Source organism: Zootoca vivipara, chromosome 1 (assembly GCF_965207765.1).
Source record: "Zootoca vivipara chromosome 1, rZooViv2.hap1.1, whole genome shotgun sequence".
NCBI lineage: Eukaryota > Metazoa > Chordata > Lepidosauria > Squamata > Lacertidae > Zootoca > Zootoca vivipara.
In genome coordinates, this window is record NC_142582.1 from 121565280 (window position 1) to 121584947 (window position 19668).

General features: G+C 40.8%; 1 protein-coding gene across 9 annotated transcripts in view; it reads left to right on the forward strand.

The window, feature by feature from the left end:
* The window catches only part of KLC1 (kinesin light chain 1), a 45979-nt gene that overhangs the window by 11046 nt on the left and 15265 nt on the right, over positions 1-19668 (forward strand). For 4 of the 9 annotated variants that reach the window (XM_060271657.2, XM_035105184.3, XM_088655819.1 and 1 more), the window contains exons 2-13: positions 1065-1326; positions 1519-1749; positions 2111-2189; positions 2924-3149; positions 5710-5797; positions 6614-6715; positions 8500-8673; positions 9458-9557; positions 11205-11254; positions 11337-11404; positions 13139-13247; positions 14460-14594. In XM_060271657.2, coding sequence (XP_060127640.1) covers positions 1066-1326; positions 1519-1749; positions 2111-2189; positions 2924-3149; positions 5710-5797; positions 6614-6715; positions 8500-8673; positions 9458-9557; positions 11205-11254; positions 11337-11404; positions 13139-13247; positions 14460-14594 — 1623 coding nt within the window. In that variant the 5' untranslated portion in view covers position 1065. Of the gene's footprint in view, positions 1-1064; positions 1327-1518; positions 1750-2110; positions 2190-2923; positions 3150-5709; positions 5798-6613; positions 6716-8499; positions 8674-9457; positions 9558-11204; positions 11255-11336; positions 11405-13138; positions 13248-14459; positions 14622-18068; positions 19138-19668 lie in introns of those variants that run through there. The other 5 variants (XM_035105176.3, XM_035105191.3, XM_088655814.1 and 2 more) reach the window with 2 other exon arrangements.

Sequence of the window (19668 nt, forward strand, 5' to 3'; positions counted from 1 at the left end):
CAAACCCCTTTTACCTGTCTTTCATTAGTTTCCCTTACTCAGCCATTTCAATATTCTTGTCATTTTAAAAAAAATTCCCATCCCTTTGGGTTGGGTGATAATGTATGCCTGCAAAACAGGATTAATAAATGGATATTTCACACAAATCAATACTGAAACAGACAGGTATTAAGTGCTTTCTGGTCCGTGTGGGTGTAGGAAGGATATCAGAATTCAAAAGCTTTGAGACCATGGGGCTGTATTCAGTGTAAAGCTGGGGAAATCAGTCCATCAGCTCAAGCATTTCTGCTTGCTTGAGAGCACAATCTCTCCTTCTTCACCCTTGCTGTTCTGGGGATTCAGCTCACTCTCCAGAGCAGATTTGGGGAGGGCATGTTGTGGCTGGCCTCCACTAGTGTGATGACGTAGCTGAATATTGTTAATTTATTTTTTATTATCAATAATATGGCCCAGGGATACTATTTTAATATTGTTTAAAATATGGATTGTAAATTATGCTGTCCCTATTGTAAGGAAGGTTTTTTACTGTCTTAATATTTAAGTTATATATCCTGTCTTTTTAATACTGTTTTATTGTACGCTGCCCAGTGAATGTTTATTGATGGGCTGCTACATAACTCATAACTCATAAATCATATAATTGTAGATTGGAAGGGACCCTGAGGCTCATCTACTAAAATACCAGTATATGTAACTTGCTGGCCAGCAAAGCTTACTCAAACCTTTCGGAAATTAAAATATTGTTGACTGCATAGCCTTTTTGTGGTAGTAATGTTTACTGTAAATATATTGGCAATATTTTATTGCATGAATCTGTAGCTGTATACAAGATACAAAATATTGGAGTACTGCTTTGTATTGTGGAAAATGTTTGATTTGAATAGGAAATTTCACAGGAGTTATTGTAGACATCTACATTCAAAATCTAGAGTATGTATACCAATATTTTTATGCCATTTGGGCATGCTTTGGTCTACTGCATCAATTTTCAAATAAGACCAATGAGAATGGTAAAATATGTTGTTTGGCTTTAAACTAAAGTTATCATTTCTGTGTTTTCTTAGAATGTATGACAACATGTCCACAATGGTGTATCTAAAGGAAGACAAGTTGGAGAAACTCACTCAAGATGAAATTATTTCTAAGACTAAGCAAGTGATTCAAGGACTAGAAGCTTTGAAGAATGAGCACAATTCCATCTTACAGAGTTTACTGGAGACACTGAAGTGTTTGAAGAAAGATGACGAAACAAATTTGGTGGAAGAAAAATCAAACATGATTCGTAAGTCTCTGGAAATGCTGGAACTTGGACTCAGTGAAGCACAGGTAAAAAGTCATCTCTATTTAGTCTGGTGTCAAAATGTTACCTTGCTTTGATACAATATTTTAACAATGTTAACAATTAAAATCTTAAATGTTGGATTTGTAAAGCAGTGATGCAGTTGATGCTAACCCAAATATATGTTCAAATATTGCAAGTCAAGAGGAATAATACTGGTAATTTCTGGTCCTTTCTAGGTAATGATGGCCTTGTCAAATCACTTAAATGCAGTGGAATCAGAGAAGCAGAAATTACGAGCTCAGGTTCGCAGGCTATGCCAGGAAAATCAATGGCTAAGAGATGAGCTAGCCAATACCCAGCAGAAATTACAAAAGAGTGAACAGTCAGTGGCTCAGCTGGAAGAAGAAAAGAAGCACCTAGAATTTATGAATCAGTTAAAAAAATATGATGATGATATATCTCCTTCAGTAAGTAGCTTCACATTAAAACATATTTTATTCTTCCTAATTTTTTTTCTGTTTGCTGAGGAACGTTACTCTATAAATATTGGGACCTTTCCTCATAGGAGAGTTGTCCAGCCCTGTGATCACCTTAGTTACCCTTTTCTCAATATCACCTGGTCATAAACTTAGAGTTCTCTTTTTGCACTTCTAAATATTATGCTTAGTAGATGATACAATTTTCAGCAACGGTATTTGTTTGAGAAGTAGGGCAGGGAGACAGTAGTGAGACGAAAGGTGCCTTTTGCAATTTGTGGTTATGCATGATGCGCATATCCATATTGATTTAGTAGTTCTAACTGTTTGTTGTTTCTTGGGATTTGTCTAGGAGGATAAAGACACAGATTCTACCAAAGAGGCCCTGGATGATTTATTCCCCAATGATGAAGATGACCAAGGACAAGGGAGTAAGTGAATGTAACTTTATACATTATATAGAGTGAGTGGGGACTAGTGGAAATTTAGCTTCTTCTTTAAGTCATTAGTACACAGTACACAGCATAAAAGAGTAGCTGCAGTGTTGAACCCTGACAGCTGACTTACCAGAAACAATAAAAATGATAGACTTGAAACTTCTGATGGGCAATCAGAAGTTGTACGTCAGTGTGAATATTTTTTTTTCCTAGTTATTGATAACCACGGTTTATCATGTCTGAACTGGGGAAATCATACTTTACTCTCAAATTATACTGAAGCTAGGATCCAGTTCTGAAACTAAGCATGCAAGGAACAAGTCTCTCCTGTGGTTATAGGTTTGGGCTCTCCCCCAGGTTACATTGGCTTGCTATATGAGACAGAAAAAGCTTGCATCAGCAACCATGGTGGCTGAACTTTTGATTTCCTGCTTTTCCATGAGTTTGGCTACATCCAATCTCATTCTCCTGGGTAGCCAGATACTTTCAAGTGTAACGAATAAAAGAAATAGAACTTGCTAACAAAACTTGTGCCAGATTATGCTCAAAGTAATGTGTGTGGTTTTTTGTTTTTTTTAAAAGAGTGAAATCATTAGGTATAATAGCCTCATGGAACTCAATCATAGTTTTGACAGTTAAAACATTTAAGTGTGTAGTCTTAATGAAGTTGAATTCATTCATTCCAATTACATATTTATTTTAATATACTTCTGCTTTCTTCTTCCTAGTTCAACAACCACATAGCAGTGCAGCAGCAGCTGCCCAACAGGGTGGCTATGAGATCCCAGCAAGATTAAGGACCCTTCATAATCTTGTCATTCAGTATGCTTCCCAAGGCAGATATGAAGTTGCTGTACCCCTCTGTAAACAAGCACTTGAAGACCTGGAGAAGACATCAGGTCATGATCATCCTGATGTTGCCACTATGTTGAATATACTTGCATTGGTATACAGGTTGGTATTTAAAGAGTTTTCTAATGTGTTTGATGTTGCAGCTAGACTAAAATACAGTGCTTGTGGTGGTGTTTTGAGTAACAATGTTGTATTTTAGTTCGAAGACATGGCCTTTTTAGGGAGACAGTCATGCAACTTGAATAATATCCATAGTATCCTGCAGTTGTTGTCCAACAACAAAGAGGAGTATTACAATATGGCCGGCTGAAGCATCTCAACAGCTACAGGACTGTTTTCATGACACAGACTGGGCGGTGTTTAACCAACAGGACATAGAGACTTTTACTGAGGAAGTGCTGGATTACATCAGGTTCTGCACTGACAATGTAACACAGAGGCGCCGGATAAAGATCTATCCAAATAGGAAGCCCTGGATGACAAGGGAGGTACAGGGGCTGCTAAAGGCAAGAAATACTGCTTTTAGAAGTGGAAACAGGATGCTGTACAGCTCAGCCAGAGCAGATTTAAAGAGAGGTATCCGGGTGGCCAAAGAGGCGTACAGACAGCGGCTGGGGGATCACCTACAGAGTAATAACACCAGGCAGGTGTGGCAAGGTGTACAGGAACTGACGGGGCAAAAATCCAAAGATTCCTTGGTGGACGAGGGAGGGGCATCCCTCGCAGAGGAGTTGAATGTCTTTTTTGCCCGCTTTGAAGCAACATCTGCAGCAACACCTGCGGAGGCTAGGCCACCATCACCACCGTCGCCACCATCGGTGCAAAGGAATGTGGTATTCAAAGTGGAGGAAGGAGAGATGAGGAAGGTGCTGAAGGGAATCAACTCAAGGAAGGCTACAGGGCCAGATGGAGTAGCTGGAAGAGTCTTAAGAGACTGCGCAGACCAACTAGCGGGAGTCTTCACTGGGATTTTAAATCGATCCCTAGCCCAGGCTACTGTCCCATCTTGCCTGAAGTCTTCTATTATTGTTCCAGTACCAAAAAAATCCAATCCGGAGAATCCGAATGACTTTCGTCCAGTAGCACTTACACCCATAATTATGAAGTGCTTTGAAAAGCTGGTACGAAATTATGTCATTGCCTGCCTACCAGAGGGATTGGACACATTCCAATTTGCCTACAAAACGAAAAGATCAACAGAGGATGCCGTGGCGATTGCCCTCCAAGCTGTTCTTGCACATTTGGAGCAGCGGGGGAGCTACGCCAGACTGCTTTTTGTAGATTTCAGCTCGGCATTCAATACCATTCTACCGCGACGTCTGATAACTAAATTGGGAAATCTGGGGCTCCCGCTATCACTCTGTGGGTGGATACTGGACTTTCTCTCAGATCGCTCCCAGAGGGTCCGGTTGGGCCCTTATATGTCTAACATGCTTAGGACTAACACAGGAACACCACAAGGATGCGTGCTTAGTCCGCTCCTTTATACTCTTTATACATATGATTGTGTCGCTGCCCACCCTAGAAATAGGGTTGTCAAATTTGCAGATGACACAACCGTGATCGGGCTCATCTCTGATAAGGAGGGTGAAACTGAGTATAGAGATGAGGTGGAGCGGCTGACAGAGTGGTGCAGAGTCAACAACTTGCTCATAAACACAAAGAAAACTAAGGAGCTTGTGGTGGACTTTAGGAGACAGAAGAACGAGGTCCAGCCACTCTTGATTGACGGAATTTGTGTGGAGAGGGTAACAACGTTTAGATTTCTAGGCATTGAGTTACAGGAGGATCTGTCCTGGAGTGTTAATACAAGGGGGCTTGTGAAGAAGGCGCAGCAGAGACTGTATTTTTTGAGAATTTTAAGGAAAAACCATCTTCCACAAAAGCTGCTGCTTGCCTTCTATCACTGTGCCATACAGAGCGTGCTCACGTACGGTTTATGTGTGTGGTACGGAAGCTGTACTTCCCAGGACAGAGCAGGGCTGTGTAGAATTATTAAAACAGCAGAGAGCATTATTGGCTGCTCACTCACCACCTTAGAACAAATTTACACCACCAGGTGCCATAGAAAAGCACTAGATATATCAAGAGATCCAACGCACCCTGGTCACCATTTCTTTCAGCTCCTGCCATCGGGACGGAGATATAGAACAATGCAGGCAAGAACGAGCCGTCTCAGGAACAGTTTCTTCTCTAGAGCAATTTTGGCCTTAAATGGAAAGCCCGGACTTTGAAGTCATCTTATTTTACTTGTTATTTTGTAGTATATTTACTGTTTTTAATTAGCTTTTGTAATTTTGGATTATGCGGAATGCTTTATCTGAGTGGATGTAGCAACCGAGTAATTTCGTTGTTCCCGCAAGGGGACAATGACAATAAAGATATCTTATCTTTTTAGAGATGTAGAGAGCAGCCTCAGCTTATCATCGTGGTCTGTTCTCTAGATTTGTTGCTCTGTTCTAGTACCTAGCCACTGTGCTGTAACTCTGTTGAATAATGGGAGCTTCATAGGTTGAGACATGAAAAGAGCAGAATCTGCACTGGATTCTGACAGTTTCATATACTTAAGATACTGAAGCCAGTTCTTGCTGATTTTCCAGACTGAATTCTCAAATAATATATTCATGAAATATGGTTGTTAATCATGACTTCTCTAATTTAGGGACCAGAATAAATACAAAGATGCAGCAAACTTACTGAATGATGCTTTGGCTATTCGTGAAAAGACCTTGGGCAAAGATCATCCAGCGGTTTGTATATTAGATAGTTCTTTTGTTTTCTTTCTTCTTTTGTTTCTTCCATCTTTGTAGTACCAAGTCCTTTTGGTTTCCTTTGCAACTCATTTTAATATTAACTCAACAGGAAGGTTTTTAAGCCCTGGTTTATCGTTAACTTCATTCAGGTAGGTAACTCAATATAACGTCTTGTACTTTTAATAATTAAAACTCAACATTGGTCCACTTAAATTACTTTCTTGCACACTTGTCTGATTCTGAATCATTTAAATGACGAATTTACCTGAAATTCTGAAATATTTCAAATGTGTTTTTGGATTGCTTTTGGAGCAATAGTAAAAACTTTAAATACTCTCCATTGTTAATTTCAGATGTCCTTTCTATGATATGAAACTATGTCACTTTCTAATATATATCTTTTGAATATAGTATTCTACTTCATCAAGAGCAAAATTGTGCATTTCCTAATATTCCTAGCCCAGTGCTTCCCAACCAGTATGTTATAACTAATCTATTGTCCACATGCTTGTCCCAATAAAGGTTTTAGCTCTGGGCCAGTACTTTCGAAACATAGACCTAACCTAATCCTTTAGCATGACTCATTCCATGCTTGCTGGATCTTACTACTTTGTTTTACTTACCAACCTAGTAAATATGTACCATCCAACAACAATTTGCTACTATTTGTAGACCACCAAAGGTTGGGCATCACTGTGCTAGTTAAGACACATTTTATGTTTCTTAATTTCACAAGTATTCAAACATCTGAATTGCAGATAATTTCAGCAGGTATGTTAGTAGACCTTCATAGCTCTTGTCCTCATTTTGCAGGTTGCAGCAACTTTAAACAATCTTGCAGTGCTTTATGGAAAAAGAGGAAAATACAAGGAAGCTGAACCATTATGCAAGAGAGCATTGGAAATCAGAGAGAAGGTAGCTCAGAACAACTGTGTTATTTTTGCTGATTTCTGCTTTTTCAGTCTCAGACTTGTCATGATATTGGCTGTGTGTGTGTGGTTAAAATAGAGATTGTGTGTACAGTTGTGCACATTTAGGATTTTATTGCAATGATCTATTAAGTTTTTAGAAATCAATTCACTGTATTTTGAAGATGTGTCAAAACCTGCTCTCAAAAGACAGGAAAACCCATATTTGTTATGAGGCAGGGAGATCAGGTATCAACGAACATCTCAGATGGGATATTTTATTCCAGCAGTGTCATGACAGCTGTCACACATCACAGTTCTGAGCCACTTTTTCCTGCATTACATACTATTGGCTTTGAATGCTATTTCTCGGTCTTCAAAAACAGCAATATGTTTTGGAAATCTACCTTGTGCATATGATGGAATGCAAAACAGATGAAAAGTCAGCATTGGGGAACACCCTAACTTTCTGGAAGTCTGCAGATGTAGAAGTGGGGTGAATGACAGAAAAGGAAAGGAATTTGTGTGGAAAGTAGTAATCCTCCCATAGTGTAGGCGGAAGTTCTTTGTGAAGTTTCTTGTGGAGGTTTGAAGGATTTATAACTGGAAAGTTGTGATCTGGAATACCCCTGTATAATCCTATATAATAATGTCCATGTTGTCCCTGCGTCCAGTTGTCCCGTGTGTCCCTGGGGTACTGCGCATGTCCCCCAGAGACACAGGGATTGGACGGAGGGACAACCAGGGACACAGGGATTGGACCCGCGCTCTCGGGACACAGGGAACAGCCAACTGCCGCTCCGCCAACCGCCGCTCCGAAGCCCAGTCTCATGCTGGAGGTGCGCGGTGAGGCGGCGGGGGAGAGAAGCGCTCCCCCCCGGCAGCCTTGCCGCACACCTCCGGCATGGGACGGCGCTTCCTCGGGGAACCCGAGGAAGCCGAAGCGGCAGCGGGCGCGGAGGGAAGCCCGCTTTGGCTTGGCGGCGGCGGGAAGAAGGGGAGGAATTCCTCCCCTTTTTCCCGCCGCCGCCAAGCCAGTCCCGGAGCCGAATTGCGGCGCGGCGGGGTTTTTCGCCATTTGCCTCCCCCTCGGGGGAAGGCAAACGGCGAAAAGCCCCCGCTGCGGACTGGCTTGGCGGTGGCGGGAAGACCCGCCACCGCCAAGCCAGTCCCGGAGCCGAATTGCGGCGCGGCGGGGTTTTTCGCCGTTTGCCTCCCCCTCGGGGGAAGGCAAACGGCGAAAAGCCCCCGCTGCGGACTGGCTTGGCGGTGGCGGGAAGACCCGCCACCGCCAAGCCAGTCCCGGAGCCGAATTGCGGCGCGGCGGGGTTTTTCGCCGTTTGCCTCCCCCTCGGGGGAAGGCAAACGGCGAAAAGCCCCCGCTGCGGACTGGCTTGGCGGTGGCGGGAACATCCCGCCACCGCCAAGCCAGTCCCGGAGCCGAATTGCGGCGCGGCGGGGTTTTTCGCCGTTTGCCTCCCCCTCGGGGGAAGGCAAACGGCGAAAAGCCCCCGCTGCGGACTGGCTTGGCGGTGGCGGGAAGACCCGCCACCGCCAAGCCAGTCCCGGCAGGCCGCTTCCTCTAGCGCCCGTTTTTAAACGGGCTAAAATCCACTAGTATGTACATAATTCTGGCTAAATTTGTTCAATATAATATTTCCAGAGGTGGAAATAGAGGCTTGAGTCTAGTTGAGCCATTGCTAGTGTAAATATGACTGACTGCCTTTTTAAAAAAGTTTATATTTAAAAAGCAGGTGATACAGTGGTAATCTAGTGTTCCTTTATTTCAAGGTACTGGGAAAAGACCATCCAGATGTTGCCAAACAGTTAAATAATCTGGCCTTACTATGTCAGAACCAGGGTAAATATGAAGAAGTGGAATACTACTATCAACGGGCACTTGAGATCTACCAAACGAAACTGGGGCCGGATGATCCAAATGTAGCAAAAACCAAGAATAATTTGGTATGTCTGCACAGTGGCATGTACAGTGGTGCCTCGACTTACGAATTTAATCCATTCCGAAGGCACCTTCGTAGGTTGAAAAATTCGTAAGTCGAAGAGCGCCATTGGAAACGTGATTTCCCATAGGAATGCATTGGAAACAGAAAAATTCGTAAGTCGAAGCAACCCTATCTAAAAATTCGTAAGTCGAAAAATCCCTATCTAAAACCGCCACAGTTTCCTTTCGGATGTCGAGACATTCGTAAGCGCGCGGCCATTTGCCCCATTCGTAAGTTGAAAAATTCGGTTGTCGTTTGTAAGTCGAGGTACCACTGTATAATAATGAGACGTGAGCTACTGTATTTCTCATTTGCTGAAAACATGGGCTTGGATCCAAAGCACTGAGCAGAATGAAAATAGTTCCTAGTGCCAGTACTGTCACACTAAGACTTGCACATGTGCTAGAGGAAGACTTTCAGCAGTGATATAGTATACTGTGTCTTACAATTACTGTGATTCTGCTTGCCCAGATGAAGTACAACTTTGGATCTAGTGTCACTTTTTTCACACCATGCTCTAGTGTGACATGTAACATAGACCTTCTATAATGCTGCCCAATTAGCATAGACAGTATTGAGATAGAATCTAGATAGACCAATGTTTTAAGTTAGCTTCCAATGACTGTTATGCAGGCAGAAAAACACATTTGGATCCAACCCTTTGTAATGTGCTAATCAAGTTGCCTTCAGATATCATGTTTCTGAACTTCTTTCAAATCTGACTGTGCTCATGTCATCTCTTTCAGGCATCCTGCTACTTGAAACAAGGCAAATTTAAGCAAGCAGAAACTCTGTACAAAGAGATCCTTACTCGTGCCCACGAAAGGGAATTTGGCTCTGTTGATGGTAAATGCTTGTATTATGAAGGAATGTTAGTTCATGTTGGAGTAACTAGGGGTTGTGAATAGGAGAGACTCAAGTCCTTCGTTAATTTTAAGAGGTCATGGGTTGTTGCTGCTTTTAAATAATGGCAGAACATATTGAGAAATCATTTTAGAAACTGTTACAGGAAATGCTTTGACAAGTTGTTTAGCCAGTGTTTCTCTAGGTTTTTTTTAGGCTGTATGGCAAACCATCTTTAAAATTGAGAGGAATTTTCACAAGCAGTTTTTGATAATGATAAATTGAGTAAGCATGTAATGCTAAATCATTGGCTAATGCTATGTGCAGAAGCTGGCAAAAGCCTGAGCAAAGCCTTGAGCTCCTTCTTTCCCTTGTCCTTCCCTGCTGGCAGAAGAACTTCTGCAAAATATAATTTCCTTTCTCACAAATCCTTGCTTCTTGTTAAAGTATTAACCAGACATTTTGGTTTGAAACAAACTCTAGACAGTTTCTGAACAAACCAGATTCATAACTCATGCCTGAAGCTTGCTGGTTTACTGTGTAGATTTTGTTTTAAACCACAACTTGTAGTTTGTATGTTAAGGATAAGCCAGGATATATGGAAAGTGAAATTAAGTTTTGCAGACATCTTCCTCCTACCACCTGTGGGTTGGGAGTGGGGGGGAGAAGAGAAGGGAGTGTGCAAACTCATGGCTTTCTTTCGGTTCATCCCAGCATACACATACTCCAGCTTGTGCACCAAGTGCTAAGTCATGGTTTAATATTGTATACAAACTGATCCCCTTGGGGGAAGTTGGGGAGAGCACTTGCTCTTTAGACCAAGCAAAGTCTAATCCTATTGGGCATGCTTGCAGTTGTTCTTTGGCTCTAGACTTCCTTTTACAAGTCTTGGCAGAATTCTTCAGAGGGTTTTAGGTTATCATGGTGCCGAAAAGACTGACTTGAAGAATAATACATTTTAATTGGTCAAATTAAGGAATTGGTTGCATTGTTAATACACTTGGCAGAATATAGTTTGCAAGCAGTAGTTGCAGAGCACTGGCTTCCTTGTGATGAGTTAATTATGTAAGCAGCTTGCTTGAGGTGTCACAGTTGTCATTGTGATAAAAGTGACGTCTCCGTATGTTCTAGCAGACAGCCAAGCTTCTGTTTGCATGTGCTGCTTGCAATTCGGTTAACATCAAAGCTGCTTTTAAAGAGCAGTTCCAACCATTTTGTAACTCTGATTTCTAGGTATTCTTTCCCCCCTATCCTTAGGCTGTGAAAAAAAACCAAGACATCTACTTGTAATATGTCTTTGTTCTGACACAGTGTGATAAGATGACCCTTTGCTCTGTTTAGCTTATTTGATAAACTCAAGGTTTGCATCATTTATATACAATAGCACTGTGAGTGGCTTCCGATCAGTGAATAAAGTGTCCTAGAACTGGGAACACTGGGGGTGGATATCTCTGTAGCTTTCCATAATGTTTCTTTACAGCACAATCCTATACATGTCTACTGAGCAGTAATCCTCACTAAGTTCAGTGGGGCTTCCTCCCTCATAAGCGGGTATAGGATTGCGTTGGTGAGCATTCTTTCACAATGCTGGTCAGGACAAATGTGGTCATTTTATTTCACACAGTATCCCTTTACCTTATTTTTACATAGATGAAAATAAACCGATCTGGATGCATGCTGAAGAGAGAGAAGAATGCAAAGTAAGAGGATACCTGAAGCAGAAATTTATTTTTATCCTTATAGCGTTAAAGATAACAATTTAACACACTGTTTGCAATTTAGGGAAAGCAAAAAGATGGCACTACTTTTGGTGAATATGGAGGATGGTATAAAGCTTGCAAAGTTGATAGGTAGGTACATTTTTCTAAAAACATTTAAAGTGTTAAAATAATATTGTTGACAGTGTGTTGAATTCTGGAAATCTCTATAGTGAAGTTAATTGTAAATATCCTTATGTAGAAACTTAATAAAGTTTGTATGCACAGTAGTCCCAGCAGAATTAGTGGCCATAAATTTACATGAGTCAAAAGTTAATTGAATATAACCTTAATTCAATCAACTGGTCAGTTAACCAGATTCAGTTAACTGGTCTCACTAGTGGAAGCTTGCACAAGGACTTTGGCTAGTGCAACAAGGTTCCCACCCCTCCAAATTCGCAGGGGGTGTTAGGAGAATGCTCCAGGTGGAAATGTCTTAATCATGACTGAAACAGTCATCCAAATAAACTGGTGTTGAAGTACCGTACTACCTAGAGAGACTTGGCTTTGCGTAAATACCTAGAAAGATAAAATTTGGAAACAGAAGCTTAAAGTGACTGGAATACTGTGCAGTATTGGCTGGAAGGCTGGAGCTTCCTAACATGTCAGGAGAGATGCTCGGTGGCTGCTAAAAACCCTACTGGCCCTCCTTTTATAGAGGTGGTTGTTTGAAATCACTGGCTACGAGTTAAGCCCACCATTGCTACATTTCCCAACTTCAGAATGGACTCAAGGTCTTGATTTTTAGGGAAGTTTTTAATGTGTGACATTTTAATGTATTTTAATCTTTGTTGGAAGCTGCCCAGAGTGGCTGGGGAAACCCAGCCAGATGGGTGGGTTCCAAAAAATAAATTTTATTTATTTATTTATTTTAATTTCGGTTGGAGCCTATGGCTGATTAGCATCCTATACCCTTTTAAATGTGTTGGCGGGGAGGGGGGATTATTGTTTTCATAGAATCATAGAATTGTAGAGTGGGAAGGGGCCCCCCAAAGGTCATCTATTCCAACTCCCTGCAATGCCGGAAACTCGGCTAAAGCATCCATGACAGATGGCCATCCAACCTCTCCTTAAAAACCTCCAAGGAAAGAGAGTCTACAACCTCCCGAGGGGTTTGCTTCTCTTTCGTTCTTGTTTTTATTCTGTGTACAGTATTGTGTGAACTGCCCTGAGATCTACAGATACAAATTTAATAAAATAATAAATAATATTTTTAAAGGTATATTGACGCATGGGGGGACTTGTCCTCCTTCAGGGAGCGGGAAGGGGCAGCAGAGGAATTGTCGCTTGTCACAGTTTCAGTAATCTTAGTCCTTTCATTGCTGCAATATCCTTCTGTTTCTTCTAATTTATCTGTGTTATATAATAGCTTTTAAAATAGTAGTGTATGTGAGGTGTTTTCTCTTGCATTCAAACAGCAAGAGACAAGAACCATAGAATCATGCATCAGACTTAAGTGTTATATAGCAGACATTTTTTGTAATCCTTTGGGACTGCAAAATTGAGCAGGGCTGATAAGGAGGACAATAGGAATATGTGATCTGTGTCTTTGTCAAGGTTACTGCCTCAGAGCTAGCCTAGTTATATAATGGACAGCAATAGCTGCAACAATACTTGGTACCCTGGCAAAATGTCTTTCTAGTAAATAACTGCTTATGTATTTGCAGACCTATTCAGAACTCTTTGTGAGCAGTAAGTGCCCATTATAAATTTATGATGAGCATTGGCTTTTAATGGAATATTCTGCTGTACTATTAGACAGAATTGTTTCAGGTTTGGGAGGCAATGGTTTCCTGCCGGAATCTAACTTTAACACATATTTTGTAGTCCAACAGTTACAACTACATTAAAGAATCTTGGAGCACTTTACAGACGCCAGGGCAAGTTTGAAGCTGCTGAAACATTAGAAGAGGCAGCAATGAGGTCCCGTAAACAGGCAAGTTGCTTTGTTCATCAAGCGTTTTACTTCTGATAGTGTTATGCTACAGTTATTAGTATTTTGTTACAAAAGAATTTGAATTTAACTACAGTGAATCTGAACCGTCTAGAATTTCTTTTTGTACCTCTGGTTGGAAGCCTGCTTCAGTGAAAACCATGATTTAACACTGATCCTCTGGCAATGCTATATCTTGGTTAAAACATACTGTGCAGGAGGGTGGACTTACGCAGATGACAAAGGAGGAAATGTCATGGTTAGGAGATTGTCTATAGTGCCTTTATTGTTTTTCAGAAGCAAATATTGGCAAAATAATCTGGAGGGGAGATCCCAACTTCCTTGGGGTGGGGGTGGGGGGTGGACCACCCTGAAGTTTAGTATGAACACTCAGAAATATGTAACTAGATAACTCATTCGTTTACTCTGATTTTTTTTAAAAATGTTCCCATTTATGATATTATGTTTAAAAAACCATTCTCACTTTTTAAGAAAATGTGTGGAGAGTAATAATAATTTTTATATAAAATATTTGATACGGCCACATTTGCAAAATCGTGTGCAGTTCTGGTTGACCTCAAAAAGGATGCTACTAAGAACAAGGACAGAAATCCTGAAGCTGCCTTTAGTGGAGGATTTGTAAACTGGGGAAGTGAGTAAGGCCAGGCTCTAAGCAGTTCTGCATGCCAGCAGAAAGCACTTCCACTTGATGAGGGGTTTAGAATGTTTTCTAACTGCAGCCCTTTCTCCTGCTTCAAAGGGTCTCCTGACCTTCAGGAACACATTTGGACTGTGTTTGTGCACCTGTGATGTATGCTGCAGTGGAAGGGTGGGGAACTAAAACACAAATGATTTGCAGAGAATTCTATATGCAGCCCCTTGAACCCAGCCTAAGTTAACAGAATTGACAAACCTAGTTAGAATATAGTGGGTTGTTGGTGGAAATTATCACCTTCAGACAAATTAGTCAAAGCATGTTACTTTTACTAGAACTTTAATTTTGTTGGTGTAGATAATATTCTCCTCAAACTTACCTTTGTAATTCTGTAATATGTGCTTCATGGTTATGCTTCATTTACAGCTAATGGATGCTTATTTATTTGATAATGTTTTGTAGACTCCGTAGTAACTTGATGATAATTGCTCTTCTCACTCATGGCACTGGACTACTTGGTGCAAAGTAAAATGTCTGTTTCCCCTTTACTTGGCTCACAGGGTCTTGATAATGTTCACAAACAGAGAGTTGCTGAAGTGCTCAATGACCCAGAAAGTATAGAGAGAAGGCGAAGCCGCGAGAGCCTCAATGTCGACGTGGTAAAGTATGAGAGTGGCCCTGATGGAGGAGAGGAAGTGAGTATGAGCGTAGAATGGAATGGGGTAAGTACAGTACACAGTGTAAGAAAAAAACCAAACCTAGACTGGCATAGCAGTTATCATTCTATTGTGTATTCAGGGTTGTTCTTGGCTCATAAGCACCTGTAGTTTTGAATGAAAGCAAAAGCAATAAGATCTTGCTTTTGAGGGTACGTTCTGACCAATTAAGCTTTAATTAAGAAAAACTCACTAAAATTTGGATTTAGATAGAAGTGTTTGAATGCTGATTGAATGTCCTGGGTTTATGTATAGGACCTAAGCAGTGGTTTGTTTTATTACTGGATGAAACAGGATGGCAATTTGTTTACTTTATTATCTCCCCCCCCCCTTTTTAAACATCCTCCTTTGTTTCAGAAGATTTCCTTTTCTCTGGTTCACTACAAAGCACTGCTGTGCAGTTAAATGGAATTGGCATGGAGAATTAAACCAAAAGCTCTACACACAACATAGGGTTCTGGATGCAAGTTTCTTGCTGTTTCATGGCATGATGGTACAAACATAAAATCTACCCATCTGCTGATGACAAATTGCTGCTTTCCATTTACCTATGGAAGCCTGCCAGATCCTTGATTAAAGTGAGGCCTTTCCTATCTCACAACATCTAGTTCCATTGCTTAACGTGGAAGGTGTGCCACAGGTTACATAAAACATAACCTTTCTAAAACTTTCCATCATTGTTTAACATGTGTCTGGGAACCTGCTTGTCATTTGGTGTCTTTTACAAGTGAAACCAGTTCAAGATTTTGGTAGTACTGAGGTGGTTACTACTTTTGAATTCGGTTATATTGGGCACTGGGCACATAACATGGAGTGCTCTGAGGGGCAAATTGCCAGTGTCAGCCTTGTGGTGGTTTAGTTACGCAGTACATGTTTAGTCAGATTGCAGTAGTCATTGTTTTTCTAAGTTTCTCTTGTGGTGTGTAGGTTCTATTTCACAGTGGAATACTTGTCAGCTATAACTCTGTCATTTGCCAGAGCTTTAGAATCCTAAAGGCTGCTGTAGCTGTCTATATTGTTCGCTCCTTTGATACAGAAAAAGGTTTCTGTTTCCGCTGTTTCTCAGATTGGCTTTGGTGTGTGTTGTGCTAAGACAGTCAATCAGCATATAATACAAATATTATCACCTAAATACTTCCTTAATTTGTCCCCATGGCACTAGAACTGTGTACTGTACTCTTCCCTGTTTTTTCTTCTTCTGTAGTTGGCATGCCTTCAAATTGTCAAGTGTGAGGGAAACATTTTTTCCCATCCATTTTGTGTTTTAATTAAAAAGCATGCAGGTGTGGGGTTGACAGGGGCATTCAAGAAAATAACTAAACAGTATTTCTAGGTCAGTGACATTCACATTTGATAAAACTCAGAAAGTGAACTTTTCCAGAGTAGAATGTTCCACCTTTAAAATAATGTCGGATTAATAGGTTTCTATTTCATTTAGGCTTGCATGCCCACTTTTTCCACTCTATTTTGCTTACTTTTACGTTGAAGTTCTAAACTGAAGTTGATTTTCTTTCTTCTACATTTCCCCCATTTCATGTTGGCATTCTTACTTTTTCTAATTTTGCAGGTGCTCAATTCTGCTCATTTCTTCACCACGATAGTAATCTAACAATTATTATTAATATTTTATCTCATTTTGTATCCCATCCTTTCTTTCTCTGTAATGCTCATGACAGTCCAGTAGCTTCCAAACTGAGGCAAAGGGCAGCCCCACATAGAGCACATAGCAGTAATCTAGTGTTGAGGTTGCCAAAGCATAGAGCACTGTAGCCAAACTGTTCTTATTCAGGCATGGCTGGTATACCAGCTGAAGTTGGTAAAAAGCACTCCTAGGCACTGAGGCCACTTGGGCCTCTAGTTCCAATGATGACCCAGGGAGTACTTCCAAACTATGTACCTGTTCTTCAAGCCAGAATGTAACCACATCCAGAACTGGTAACTGGCCTATACCCCAGATGAAGCACTCACCCACAAGGACTCTGTCTTGTTTAAGTTATCTAAATGCCATCCAGTCTACTGCAGCATTTAAACGCTGGCCTTGGGATTGCAAGCCACACCTGACTTGGATGTGCTAATCAAACTTCCTTCCAAATCTCCTGCTTCCAACAGTTTCATATCAATGTTAAACAGCATGGGAGGGGCCAGGTTGGTAGCCTTTGGCACCCCATAGTATAAGTGCCAGAGGGCTGATGGGCAGTTCCCCAGTGCTACTCTCTGAAATAAACTTAGCAGGTAGGAACAGAACCACTGAAGTACAGTGACCCCATTTGCCATAAGCCAAAGCTGATTCTGCCTACTTGGTGCCTTTCACTTACGACTATTACATGCAAGGGTAGCCAATGTGGTGCCCTCCTGATTTTGTGGATCCCCAGCCAACATGGCTGGTGGTCAGAGATTATGGGGGTTGGAGCCCACAACACCTGGGGGGCACAATATTGGATGCCCATGATTTAACGATTAGCATTAGTGGTTTTATAGCCACTGAATGGAAACTTCCATGTATGAGTCGAAGTGCCTCAGCTGCATCCAAAAGGCTCTTTGGGTCCTTGCCATAGACTCTCTTTTCTTCATTAGCATTCATTGTTTTACGATCTTGAATCATCTCAGTCCATTTACTGGCATGATTGTGTAAGGGTTTTAAAAACTGTTTACCTCCAGGAAAGCACTTTTCAGCAGATCTTCTCCACTAAGGAACACCTGTGCACTAGATAACTATGTGGCATGTTTGCGGACACATACTCAGATAATGAGAGGCACTGGGCTGTCCCGTGAGATCTCACTGTTGGTTCATGTGAGCTCAGAATACGTTCAACACTAAGGGGAGCTTGTCTGCCATTACTAATCTCATTAAAGAACCCCTACTAAATTCTAGGGAACTCCAGCATTCCCAGGAACGAGGTTTGGAAATCCTCACTCTAATGCCACACTAAAGCTTTGTAATATGGGTTGGTTGATAGTGCTTTTGGAGTGGGCACATCTCACTTATTTCATAGAAGTTAAAGCTTAAATTGATGCACCTTGTCCCAGTTGATTTCTTTTAATCACTTTTTATTTTGGCTTGTGTAGTTTTTAAAATTGGAATCTCGCATGCCATAATATACACCTTTGATTTAAAGTAATGTATCTGCCTGCCTTTATTAAGCACCGGAATAGAATTTTATATATATATAAGGAAAACATATTGATTCCTTTAAAAGTTCAAAGTGCTGTGCAATATAGAACCTAGAATAAAAGACAACAAAAAGTTTGAGATCCTCCATTGGCTTTCTTTTGCATTATGGATACTATGAATTTTTAAAGCTGTTGTCTCTGCGGATTTTGAGAATTTGTACGCAACATTAGCGGGTGACCTAGAAATACTGTTAAGACTAACAAGCTCAAAATGGAAAACTGTTGAACTTCTCCCCACAACAGTTTCATTCAGTTTTTTCTCTCTCCATTTCTGTCTGACAGGCCTAGATGCCTTTTCTGATTCTTACACTGTCTCCTGCATGGCGGGCGTGCAGCATCTTCAAGCTCTAACTTCTCTCCACTACTGACTGCTGTGCATTTAGCAATCCCTTAAGATCCTTGTCAGAGCTGCACTTCTTGTAAAAATGGCCACTTCTTCAGTGCTGGTGTCTCTCTTTCTTTGGGGCAAGGGTTCCTCTTTTTTCCTGTACATGTGTAGCTTTGCCAGATATGTATCTAGTCTTACAAAATGTGGTGTTAAATAACCATTTGCTGTGTAACAGATGAGAATTAACAAAACTAAGAATGAACTTGATAAGTAGCTGTTTCACTATGATGAAAGGTAGTTTAAATTATCACACAAGGTGTTATTAAAATGGCATGATGGTGACCTTTACAGAATAAACAGGTGGGTTTTTTTATTTAAAAAAGCAAGGCATGTGCTCCACAGTGCTTTAAAGTGTATTTAGAGACCTATAACATGGGTTAACATCAATATGGAACTCTGGATGTCTTCACTTACCGGTATGCTTATCCTAAAGTAGCAGTGCTGTTTAGTCTTCATGTGAAAGTTCAGCAGTTATGCTTTTCTCTACTAATCTTGGTGTTGGGTGACTTTGTGTATCTGTCTTTCTAACTTCTAATAAACTCACTCCAACTGATGCCTGTTTCTGTCTGCTGCGTAGTACTTTGAATTCTGCATAGCTACTGTAGGAAAGGAGGCTTTCTAGAAACTGCAAGGCACTGTTAACTTGCAGTTAAGTACACATGGATTTCTTTGTCAAGCAATAAATATAATAGGTTTTTGGCCCATACAAACTTGACTTCTGGGGGAAAAAAGAACTATTAAGAATAAACTGTCTCCAAATACTGTACTATAAAACAAACTAATGTAATGTGAAGCAAGCTCTAGATTCACGTTGTATCTTTTTGGAACACAGTTAAGGGCACAAAGTAGAATAACTTCACTATGGAACTTAATGCTTGCATATGCTTTTGTTCTTGTTTATATGCATGTTTATTACATATTGCCCAGGTTAGAGTGAACAAATTCATTAAACGTGTAATGCTACTGCTTGGTGGTGGTCTTTTACTGTATTCATGGTTAGCATGGAGTGGTGTGGTGGTCCTGCAAATAAAAACTGCACCTGTCCGTAAGGTTTTAATATACATTTGCTAATTTTATATTTTATCTGTGAAGGACTTAGGAGTTTTCTCTAATCTCTTGTTTCTTTAAGGAAGGGTATGCAATCCTTCAGGACCTTCTCCTGAGTAAGCTTCATTGAGATGTTGGGGAGCTGTGCAACTTCTCATCTCAATGAATCTGGTGGCATGGGGGGGGGGATAATATTGGACTATGTCCAGAAGAATGCTTGATAAATACAAATAATGCTTTTCATTAGATTTCTAGTGCTCATCCCAGAGCACCAGAGAAGGTAACAGCAAATTTAAAAAACAGGCCATTTAATTTTGTTTGAAATTAAGTGATATAATTTTGTTCTTATCATTTAATGGTAGCAAAGTAAGAATATTGGACTGTAGTTGTAGCAACTGCTGAACTATGACAGAAGGGCAAAGCTTTTGCAGTTTTAAATGTGCTCAT